General features: G+C 48.0%; 1 protein-coding gene across 3 annotated transcripts in view; it reads right to left on the bottom strand.

Moving 5' to 3' along the window:
• GPR107 (G protein-coupled receptor 107) overlaps positions 1-12,093 on the bottom strand; it is an 87,790-nt gene that overhangs the window by 18,546 nt on the left and 57,151 nt on the right. The window contains exons 15-16 of one of the 3 annotated variants that reach the window (XM_058445168.1): positions 11,187-11,241; positions 9,043-9,582 (exon numbers count right to left, since the gene is read on the bottom strand). The exons of the other annotated variants lie outside the window; for them this stretch is intronic. Coding sequence (XP_058301151.1) covers positions 9,567-9,582; positions 11,187-11,241 — 71 coding nt within the window. The 3' untranslated portion in view covers positions 9,043-9,566. Of the gene's footprint in view, positions 1-9,042; positions 9,583-11,186; positions 11,242-12,093 lie in introns of those variants that run through there. 3 annotated transcript variants of the gene reach the window in all.

Below are 12,093 nucleotides of genomic sequence, written 5' to 3'. Positions count from 1 at the left end.
CAAAGGGCCTGAACACAGCTCAGCAGTGATCCACAGTGGGAGAAGGCAATGCGGGGTGCTGCGGAACAGCAGGTGTGGAGGCTCAGAGGTGAGAGAGCTGCACGTATCAGGGAAGGAAAAGTAGCTAAAGCGGCTGGACTGTGGAGAGACTAGGAAATGGGGCAGGGCTAAGAGTAAAGCCAAAAATTAAGTAAGACACAGAAGACTGAGCTTGTTCTCCTCGTTGGTTTTGGGGGTCCCAGGGAACCTCTAAAGCAAGCTTGTCCAACCTGCGCCCCAGGACAGCTTTGAATGCGGCCCAACACAAATTTGTAAACTTTCTTAAAACATTATGAGATTTTTTTTGCAATTATTTTATTTTTCTTTTTTAGCTCATCAGCTATTGTTAGTGTTAGTGTGTTTTAAGTGTGGCCCAAGACAATTCTTCCAGTCTGGCCCAGGGAAGCCAAAAGATTGGACACTCCTACTCTGAAGGGTTTTGTTTTGTTTTCTTTTGTTTTAAGATAGGGTCTCACTCGCTGTCTCCCAGGCTGGAGTGCAGTGGTGTGATCATGGTTCACTGAAGCCTCAGCCTGCTGGGCTTACATGATCTCAAACAGCTGGGACTACAGGCGCACACCATCGCGTCCAGCTAACTTCTTATGGAGACAGGGTCTCACTACGTTGCCCAGGCTGGTCTCGAATTCCTGAGCTCAAGCAATCCTCCCATCTGTTTTTCAAACTCCTAGGATTGCAGGCATGAGCCACCCTGCCAGCCTGTTTTTGTTTGTTTTTTAAACTAGTCAACTGCAGCAGTGATAAGAAGGGAAAGAGCAGAACAAGGAGTTTGATCTGTAACTATGAAAAATCAACGGAGAGGAGTCACAACCACCTTCAAACCAGCCTCCCAAAGGCTTTAGGCAACACCATGATCAGGTCTACACTTGAGAACAATCCCTCCATGGAGGAAGGATGGAGAGAAAAAAGAGGAAGAGCCTAAATGAGGTCAAAGACCTTGAGTCTGCGGAGGCCCCTCTACAAGGCAGTGAGATGTCCATCGATGTAGATAGAGCAATCAAGGAGTGGATGGGGCAGTGAACAGCAGGCTGATCCCACCTCAGTGGCTGCTAGGAAAGAAGGAAGAGCAACAAGGCAATGAAGTTGAAGAGAGCAGAAAGAATCTTTAAGGTAAAGTCTGATGGGTCTGTCCTTTCACAGGGAAGGAAATGTGGATGGAGAGGGGACTGAGAGAAAGCAAAGAGGTTAAGGCACTGCAGGTCTTAACCAAGTAAGGACTGGGGTGGGGTGAGAGCAAAGGAGAGGAAGGCACTCTGCCTGGCACCTCCCTGGCATCATGGGTCACCACGTCACATCCTCCAGGCTCAGGCAAGACACCCTCTGAAGGGAGGTGGGCTATGAGCCACTCCATAAATGAGCCTGTGCACCCTACACGGGCACCAGTGAAGAAACATCACCACCGCGCAGATGCCAGGCCATGTAGGTGCTAAGACTGACAAATGGACTTTGGGGACAACAAGTGCTGTCTTTGAGAAATGTAGTTAGAATAAGCAGAGCTCACAGTTGTTTCTAAGACCCAGCAGGGTGGCTCATGCCTATAATCCCAGTACTTTGGGAGGCTGAGGCGAGAGGCTCACTTGAGCCCTGGAGGGAGAGACCAGCCTGGGCAACATAGAGAGACCTTGTCTCTACTAAAAATAAACATAAATCAGCTGGACATGGTGACATGCCTGCAGTCCCAGCTACTTGGGAGGCTGAGGTAGGAGGGAAGGCTGAGGCCAAAGTGAGCCATGACTGTGCCACTGCACTCCAGCTTGGGTGACCGAGTGAGACCCTGTCTCAGTAAAACAAACAAACAAACAAACAAAACAGACTAAAAATAAAAACCCACCAGTCGTGATGCCATCATTTCCAGTCACGCATAAGACATTCCTTTATCGGATAGCAGTTGGCAGGGGTGAGGCTCCCAAGCCCTACACTGGAGCTCCAGTCACAGCTGAAGTGGCAGAGGCAGGGACTGAGCTTACTCATGGAGTAAGAAAAAGGAGAGCAGGGGGGTTAAAAGTCTGGGCCCTGCACAACTGAACATCCTGGGTTCAAATTCCAACTCTGCTGCTCACTGGCTGTGTGGCCTCCAATAAGTCAGCTAACCCTCTCTGAGCCTCGGTGTCTTCACGTGTTAAGGCAGGAGTAACGACACCCGCCCTTAGGGTTGCTGGGGGAATTAATGGGATAGTACACAGAAAGCAACTGGCTCGCAGTGAGCAGCTGGCTACTTGCCACGACAGTGTTAGTGTCATATACGATTAGCCCAATACCAAATGTAGCATATACTGTGTCACAGCGGCTGCCACCTCTGGCAAGAATCCAGTGAGTAAAACTGGAACAAATGGGGACCTGGGGGCTGCCAGGGCGCCTGGGCTCTCCTGCAAGCAGCGCTGCCATATGCACAGGATGAGTCAGGATGCCGAGCAGGGGCTGAGCCTGCTCCGAGCAGGGTGAAACCAGCATGATGCAGTGAGCAGCCAGGCGGCAGGTCGCAGCCTGGGGTCCCACGCCTCCCTCCATTGTTCTTCCAAAGATTTCCCTGACTTAGGAACACCGACAGCCTGCTGCTCACCGGACTGTGGTGGGCTGGGTGTTGGGCTCCTGTGGGAGTCAAGGCTCACCAAGGCTGGGCAGGCTATTTCTGACCTCACCATGAGGAGCAGCAAATATGGTGAAAGAATGAGTGTGGGGAGAGAGACAAGGCCCCAGGCAGGATCCAGGAGGCCTGCCTTCCAGCCCTGCCCCATCTCAGCTGGGTGTGCCTGCCCTTGGCCTGCTGCCTCTGTCTCCAGGCATCAACCTCCTCACGTGGAGGAGAATTCCTTTATAGCAATGGTTCTTAATGGGGGTGAGCAACAGAATCATCTGAAGAGCTTTAGATATAGATGCCCAGGCCGCCCCTGCCCCCACCCATCTTCGGGAATCAGGCCCGGCTATGAAGATTCTGAAACCTCTGCAGGGGAGAGAAAAGGAGGAGACAGGGGTGGGGGAGGGTGTCATGTCCACCCGGTCTTGGGGGTCCTGTAAGGCTGACCTCTTGTCCTGTGGGTTCCTCTACCTCCAACTCACTCTGAGGAAAATGACCATGACACTCGATTCTGGTAAGTCCTTCTTACTGACGAGAACAGGACAAGTGCCCACTGAGGCAGGAAATACCACAGCCCTTGCAAATGCCCAAGTCAATACTCTCCCTGACTCAGCAGAAGAGTGCACAAGAGGCGCTGCCCCTGCCCTAGATGGTCCCCTGTCCTCTCTGAGTGAAAGAGGAACTAAGAAGGCCGGCAAGGAGACAGATTATCCCCTCCTTCCCAGCTGACGTCCTAAGAGGATCCTGGAACTGTAACAAGGACAAAAACAACAGCACTGGTCATTGCCATCAACTGAGTCATCACCATGTGCCAGGGGCTGGGCTGGGCACCTCTCATGCTTCATCTCACGATGGCCTCTGTGGGGGAAGCAGGCCTGACACACTCAGGCCTGGAGAAGTTTAGTAAATGACCAAAGTTACCCAGCTTGTAAGTGGACAAGCCAATACGCAAACCCAAGTCCACCTCCCTCCAAGGACCAAGCTCTTAACACCTATGCTTCATGCTAAGTGAAAGGCAGTTCATAACCTTAAAGTCCACGAGTGACTTTAGGACAACACACTTCAGGATGATTAGTTCAGGACGATGCAGTCTTGACTCAAAAGGCTGGGCAATGCCCAAGAGCAGGCAGTAATCCTTTCTAAGGAGTTTATACCACATGATTTATGGGACACACAGAAGCAATGGCCCACAACAGCCACTTAAAGGGTGAAAAATTTCTAAAACAATCCTTCCCTGAGTGTAAGGACAGCCTCAGAGCCTAAAACACCCCCACCTACTCTTCATCCTTGTTGCCTGCTTCCTCTCTGCTGTGCTTCAGAGGGAATTTTGAGTCAAACACAAAAATTAAAGAAATAAAGATGACGGACAGCCTGGCTGGCATTCAGAGTACCTCTGATTTACTCTGAGTCTCGGCATTTCCACAATCTGCTTAAGTCCTGGGCTCCAGCTCACTCAGCATGGGGGACAGAGGAGCTCCCCCGTTTGTGGTCAGGCACAGGCCTGAAACTGGCAAACAGCTTCTCTCAGTCACCAGAAAGGCACCAAAGGACGCAGGCCACAGGCTGACCTGGGACCACACTGGCCTGAAGTGTCCTTTCTGGGGAGGGTTTAGTTCACGAGCTGCCCTCTGGCCTCCACTAAGAAAAGATCCCACTAATCCCACTCAAAGACCATATCAGGAGCAAGTATGGGAAAGGCTGCGAGTGGTCAAGAACAACTACACAGAGAATGAAATTCTTTGATCTTCAAAATGTTGAGTCATGTGAAAATGAATCAAAAATACATTTCTGACCAGGAACGGTGGCTCACACCTGTAATCTCGGCACTATGGGTGGCTGAGGCGGGCGGATCACCTGAGGTCAGGAATTTGAGACCAGCCTGGCCAACATGGTGAAACCTTATCTCTACTAAAAATACAAAAATTAGCCAGGCGTGGTGGTGCATGCCTGTAGTCCCAGCTACTCGGGAGACTGAGGCAGGAGAATCGCTCGAACCCAGGAGGCAGAGGCTGCAGTGAGCTGAGATCACACCATTACACTCCAGCCTGGGCAATAAGAGCGAAACTCTGTCTCAAAAAAAAAAAAAAATACATTTCAAATATACATTTGAAGCAATGACCCAAGAGATATGAAAAGTCATCAAACTGAACAGTTAAGGACTGTGTATCTTATTGTAAATGAAATTATATCTTAAATGATAAATAAAAAGCATCAACAAAAGCAGCAGAAACAGCTCCTGAGAGTAGCACTAAAGACCACACACCACCAGGAAAGCTAGCTCTGACAAAGACTTCTGTTGCCAAGCCTGTTAGGTTTCCAGCTCCTATTTACCTTCGATTCTAGAACCACAATGCACCAAAGGCCCTGCGAGAGGGTGGCGTGCAAAGGGCCATGCTGATCTCAGACTCAGCTCCTGTCAGTCTCTCCTGTTTCTCTGCCAGCCGCAGCCTGCAGCTGCAATGCTGTGAGCTATGCCAGTGAGACTTGGGATGCAACGCTGCAGCTGGGCTGAGGCGCACATTACTCCCCACCCTTCCTGTCCACTGAACACAGTCACAGCAGCGAGCTACACAAGGATGAAGGTCAGACTTCCCAATGCTTGATGACAAAGGCTAGTTAATAGCAGGCAAAACCTTCTCATCAAGAGAATCTGACCTTCCCTAAATACTGCAGTCATCAATTGAGAAGAGTTGGTTCTCAACAATGTCTCAAGACACACAGAAAGCACATGCATGTTAACACCAGTAGGCAGAAGACCCAGGCCCAGGCAGGGTCTGCCACCACGGACCACTAACCAGGCCCTCTGGGTGGCTGTGGGCCCCCCGAAGTACTAGATTCCCAACACTTTAAAGGCCTAAAAAAGCCTGGCAATGTGTCCAAGACAAGACTGCTTCTCAGCCAGATGATATGAGGCCTCTGCTTTTGGATATAGCTTAAATGAACTGAGAGCGGTATCACTGGTTAATGGATGATTTCATAATGTTCATCTGAAGCTGCGACTCAGTTGATGGCATTACAGGAATAGAGTGCAATCTGCTAAGGAAAAGTAATGACAAGAGAGTTTTGGTGATTAAAGAAATTTAAAATCACTGTATTAAATCAACTTAATAAAAAACACACATTGGCCAGGCACAGTGGCTCATGCCTGTAATCCCAGCACTTTGAGAGGCCAAGGCAGGCAGATCACCTGAGCCTCCCAAGTAGCTGGGGTTACAGGTGTGCACCATCATGGCTGACTAATTTTTTTTTTTTTTTTTTTTTTTTGAGACGGAGTCTTGCTCTGTTGCCCAGGCTGGAGTGCAGTGGCGCGATCTCAGCTCACTGCAAGCTCTGCCTCCCGGTTTCACACAATTCTCCTGCCTCAGCCTCCCGAGTAGCTGGCACTACAGGCGCCCACCACCACGCCAGCTAATTTTTTGTATTTTTAGTAGAGACGGGGTTTCGCCGTGTTAGCCAGGGTGGTCTTGATCTCCTGGCCTCAAGCAATCCACCTATCTCACCTTCCCGAAGTGCTGGGATTACAGGTGAGAGCCACCGTGCCTGGCCTATTATTTTTTTTTTTTTAAAGAAAACAAAAAAGACCAGAGCAGAACTGCTCTTTGAGGTCTATTCCAGTGGAAGTGATAGAAAAGAGAAAGCAAGAGAAAAATGAGCGGAAAAAAGGGAGAGGATCTCTCCTGGGAATGAGTCCTTCCGGGGAAGTCTCACATCATGCGGCTGGTGTGTTCCTATCCAAATCACTGTAGAAGGGTAATAAGATGATTTAAATTAATCTAAAGAAGAGGTTATTAAATCTGGGGTCCATGAATCCCATGATATTACATGGAAAACTTCATGTAGACATGGGAAGTCTGTATCTCTCACTAGATTCTCAAATAGGTCTATTATTCCCCAAAGGGATAAAAACTACCAATCAAGGAAAGCAAGGATGGAAAATAAGAATTAAATATATAAACATGAGTTGCAGCCATGATGCACTCAGTGATTATTTCTCCTCTTGTCTTTCCTAGTAGGTTTTTTGTTAGGTCTGTTTATATGAACACACCCAGATACAACAGAGTTCTTTGGCATAAGCTGCCCTGGACTAACAGACATCTTAAATAACCACAAGCATCTGGCCAACTAAGTCTGGAATAAGCTCAATAGGCAAAGGAAGAGAACCAGACAGGCTTTCACTCATCTTCACATCCCCATGTCCATGAGAGACTCAACAAGCCTCATCTTTAACACAGCAGTTCTCCATCTTTTGGTCTGAACACCTTTTCACACTTTTAAAAATTCCTAAAGACCCCAAGTTTTTTGGTTAATATGATTATATCTACAAATATGGATCAGAAAGTAAAACAGGATGGGTCCAGTGGCTCACACCTGTAATCCCAGCCCTTTGGGAGACTGAGGCAGGAGGAGAGCTAGAGGCCAGGAGTTCAAGATCAGCCTGGGCAATATGGTGAGACTCCATCTCCACAAAAAAAAATTTTAAAATTTAGTGAGGCATGGTAGTGCATGCCTGTAATTCCAGCTACTTGGGAGACTAAGATGAGAAGATCACATGAGCCTAGAAGTTTGAGGTTACGATGAACTATGATCACACCACTGCACTCCAGCCTGCGTGACACAGGACCCTGTCTCTAAAATTAATTAATAATATATGTATACATTTTTTTGAGACGGAGTCTTACTCTGTGGCCCAGGCTGGAGTGCAGTGGCACCATCTCAATTCACTGCAAACTCCGCCTCCCGGGTTCAAGCAATCCTTCTGCCTCAGCTTCTCGAGTAGCTGGGATTACAGGTGTGCGCTACCACGCCCAGCTAATTTTTGTATTTTTAGTAGAGACAGGGTTTTACCATGTTGGCCAGGCTGGTCTCAAACTCCTGACCTCAACTGATCCGTTTGCCTCTGCCTCCCAAAGTGCTGAGATTACAGGCACAAGCCACTGTGCCTGGCCCCAAAATAAAAAACCTCTTTTCTAAAAAAAAAAAAAAAAAAAAAGAATGAGAAGACCGGAATTATTTTTGTAATTCTCTTTAATGTCTAGCTTAATAACATGCAGCTGGGTCCTCATATTTGATTCAATCAGCATTCAACTTGCTGTGAGGGAGTATTTGGTGAAAATATATGAAGAAAATCTGGCCCCATACAGATAGATGTAGGCCTTTTCAGATTACTGTGAATAGTCTGTGATTCTACATTAAAACCTGACAAGAGGTTGTTTCTAAAGACGAGGGAGGTGGGGAATCTGAAATTTATCAATGAACTTTCCACACTCTTACATTAATAAACTCCACTGGTCCATCCTGCACTTTCAGGAGAGCTTTTACCCCCGTGCATGACTATGGAACATCCTGCACTGGCCAGGTGGAAGACAATGTTTCAGTGTGTTATGTAGATCTCCCAGATACAGAAACATTTCATTATAGAATTCTTAAAAAATCACATTGTTAGTATCACCTCTGCTTACATCAGAAGTCTTATAAGAACTGGGAAACTGGCCGGGCGTGGTGGCTCACACCTATAATCCCAGCACTTTGGGAGGCCGAGGTGGGCGGATCACTTGAGGTCAGAGTTTGAGACCAGCTTGGGCAACAAATTGAGACCCTGTCTCTACAAAAAATACAGTAATTAGCTGGGCATGGTGGAAAGACCTGTAGTCCCACCTACTCAGGAGGCTGCAGTGGGAGGCTCACTTGAGCCCAGGAGGTCAAGACTGCAGTGAGCTGAGATTGTGCCACTGCACTCCAGCCTGACTCAAGAAAAAAAAAAAAGATCTGGGAAACCGTCAGTTAGGAAATTGTCAGGCTGACAGGGATAAATACAAGTTTTCCTTTATCACTGGCAACAAATACTATTAGTTGTTTTTGTTGAAGTAATATGTTCACTTTGTTCATTTTCAAGAAAATGTCCACTAAAAACCCATGTCTGTGTCACCATAACAGTCATTCTTCCAGATAAAAGCAGCTTGGCCAGGCACAGTGGCTCATGCCTGTAATCTCAGTACTCTGGGAGGCCTAGGTGGATGGATCACTTGAGCTCAGGAGTTTGAGACTAGCTTGGGAAACATGACAAAATCCTCTCTCTACAAAAAATACAAAAATTAGCCAGGCATGGCAGCACACGCCTGTAGTCCCAGCTACTTTGAGGGCTGAGGTGAGAGGATCCGTTGAGCCCAGGAGGTTGAGGCTGCAGTAAGCCAGGATTACACCACTGGACTCCAGCCTGGGCAACAGTGCAAGACCCTGTCTCAAAAAGATAAATAAATAAAAAACAACAACAAAATAAAATAAAAGCAGCTAGTTCAGCTTGCAATTCAAACAAGTGCACACGTACTTTCCCTCAAGGCCATACCCACCACACTTCAGGCCCAGCAGCAGTGCTGTATGCACACCTCCCATGCTGTCTCACAGAACATTAAAAGGCAAGGGTTGAGATTTAATCACATGAACAGCTTTATTATTTCAAGACCATTCTTAAGTGACATGAGCCTTTTTCACCCCATGAGTAGGTGACAGTAAAGAATGCAGTGGCTACTGGTAGAGTCTGGTGCCACAGCCTGGAATCACGTGAGGGTGCCGGCAATTTTACCCATCATTGCTTTTCACCATCAGGCAAATGTCAACAGTACAAGAGACTCATACCATATGATTATGAAAACAGTTTTGATCCTGAGGACCCCCTTGAGAACCGCTGCCCTAACAAATGCCTCGCATGGTCGCGGCTCCTTTCAGAGCACGGCGGCATCTCGGAATGAAGCCGTTCCTCCATCAGTTCTGCAGCCAGCCAACCGGGATTGTTTAAATACTTCTGAAGCTCACATGAAAGCTAAGGCTCTTCAGAATACATCTTCTGACTTTTCCTCAGAAACACAAGGCCCAAAAAAAGGACGGTCAGCAGCAGAGACTGTTAATTAAATTTACGGTGTGTATCTTGACGCCAGTCCTATAAGGTAATGACACTGGAGAAAGAGAAGGGAACGGGGATGCAGGCTCAAGGGCAGTCAGAGCCAGTAAATCTTGGCAGGCGAGACAGAATGGAGCCAGCGCTAGGTGTGTCTGTGCGAGACTCAATTAAGCTCCCTCTCGGAGGATGCAGTGCAGCTGTGAGTCTCAGTGACCGAGGACCTGAGAGAAGCCACAGCGCATGACAGGAGAGACAAAGACGCGGCTAAAGGACAGTGGGCAGCCTCAATGCTTTCCTTTAGATTTCCCTCAGGTTTGGTCAAAAGGAATCCAGAGACAACAAAGTAAAAGCCAAACAAACACTCTCTGAAAGCTGTATTCACCCCAAAACTGAAAGCTGTATTCATCCCAGAACGGAAAGCTGTATTCACCCCAACGCAGGAAGGAAAACTACAAATAGCATGTCTCTCACTTGCAGTTACTGGGCCCGGACTGCACCTAAACTAAAAATAAGATTCTTTGCCATAGTGTTTTGTTGTTGTTGTTGTTTTGAGATAGGGTCTGGCTCTGTTGCCCAAGCTGGAGTACAGTGGTACAATCTCAGCTCCCTGTAGCTTTGATCTCCTGGGCTCAAGTGATCTTCTCACCTCACCCTCCCAAGTAGCTGGGACTACAGGCATGTGCCATCAAGCCCGGATAATTTTTGTATCTTTTTGTAGAGGTGGGGTTTTGCCATGTTGCCCAGACTGGTCTGCCATAGTTTTTTGTGTGGTTTTTGGTAGAGATGGGATCTTGCTATTATGTCACCCAGGCTGGTCTAAAACTCCTGGCCTCAAGCAATCCTCCTGCCTCGGCCTACCAAAGTGCTAGCATTACAGGCATAAGCCACCATGCCCGGCCTAAAAATGACATTCTTAAGCCCAAAGTGGCCAGATGCAGTGGCTCACACCTGTAATGCCAGCATCTTGGGAGGCCTCATGAGGCAGGAGGATGGCTTGAGGTTAGGAGTTTAAGACCAGCCTGGGCAACATAGTGAGACCTCATCTCTACAAAAATTTTAAATTAAAAAAAAGAAAAGCCCAAGTTACTGTCAAGGCCATGAAATGAGTCACTGGAATAATGAGCCTGAGAACAGGAAACAGAATGTCAGGCTCTATCCAGCAAAGCTTCCAAATCTAATAGGAGACATTATTGCCTGTAGCCTTTGTGCTCCTAGTTGCCTCCAGATCTCAGGAGGAGTGAATCGAGGGGGCACAGAGGGTCAATGGGGCCATAGATCCCAGAACCAGCGACTAGCAGCATGCTCACTCCCGCTTTCCTGCAAGCTTCACAGCACACAGCCGCCCTGTAGTCACACCCGAGGGCAGCTCCAGCACAGGCCATTCCTGAGACCTCTCTGCAGGGGAGGCTCCAGCTGGGAACATGGCTGCTCTGGCTCTGGGAGTGTCGCAAGCATAACCACTTTTCAGGGTACAGAGTGATGCCCAAAAGCATCTCACAGCCTCAATCAATTCAGGGAAAAGAACAGGAACCAAAACGACAATCCCGTTCTAATCTGCTCTGTCCCTCTTTCAGAGGATTTGTGATATTTGCTGATGAGAAATGGGTGCTTCCTTAGCAGATGTCTTCCTAAGAATGGGGAATGTGAACCCTGGTTTACCTATGCGACTTCCTGCTCTTAGATTCACTCTCTGCTGAAGGTCTCATGCTGTCACCTGGTGGAAAAAAATGAGAAACTGCCTTGTGTGCCCAGGCCATGACAAAAGCATTCCTGTTAAAGGAAGTTACCCTTTACTACAGATGCTGGGGGACAAAGCTGACCCCACGCTGCCTCACCTGTGTGCCATCTACTCCAGACAGAGCACCTTACTAAGATCCTCAGCTACCAACCAACCTCAGGTGGAATAAATGGTCCCAGTGGCAGTCACCACAGCCACCCCACACTCGCTAAAGCAAGATGGAGGACTGAACAGGTAGGCGAGTCAGGAGGACGAAGCAGGAGTCGGGGAGGATGCGAAGAAGGGAGGAATTCATCAAGGGGCAGGATCGAGCAAGGAGAAACACACAGGTAAGCGTCGCCAACAAAAAGCACTGCCCTTGGGATTTTTACACATTTTTAGCCAAACAGCCGGAAGAACCAATGAGAAATACAGAAGTGTATAAGATAATAAAGTTAAATGGTCTCATCGTGATATATTAAAATAAGAAAAAGCCTAGCCGGGCGCGGGGGCTCATGCCTGTAATCCCGGCACTTTGGGAGGCCGAGGCGGGTGGATCACGAGGTCAGGAGTTTGAGACCAGCCTGGCCAACATAGTGGAACCCCGTCTCTACTAAAAATACAAAAAATTAGCTGGGTGTGGTGGTGGGCGCCTGTAATCCCAGCTATTTGGGAGGCTGAGGCAGGAGAATCGCTTGAAGCTGGGAGGCGGAGGTAGCAGTGAGCTGAGATCCCATCACTGCACTCCAACCTGGCAGACAGTGCAAGACTTCATCTCCAAAAAAAAAAAGAAAAAGCCTACCTGTTCACCAAGTTACAAGTTACAAATATAATAAAACTACCTTCTTA

This window comes from Hylobates moloch, unplaced genomic scaffold (genome assembly GCF_009828535.3).
Source record: "Hylobates moloch isolate HMO894 unplaced genomic scaffold, HMol_V3 SCAFFOLD_10, whole genome shotgun sequence".
Classification (NCBI taxonomy): domain Eukaryota; kingdom Metazoa; phylum Chordata; class Mammalia; order Primates; family Hylobatidae; genus Hylobates; species Hylobates moloch.
This window is presented reverse-complemented; position numbering and strand designations above follow the sequence as displayed.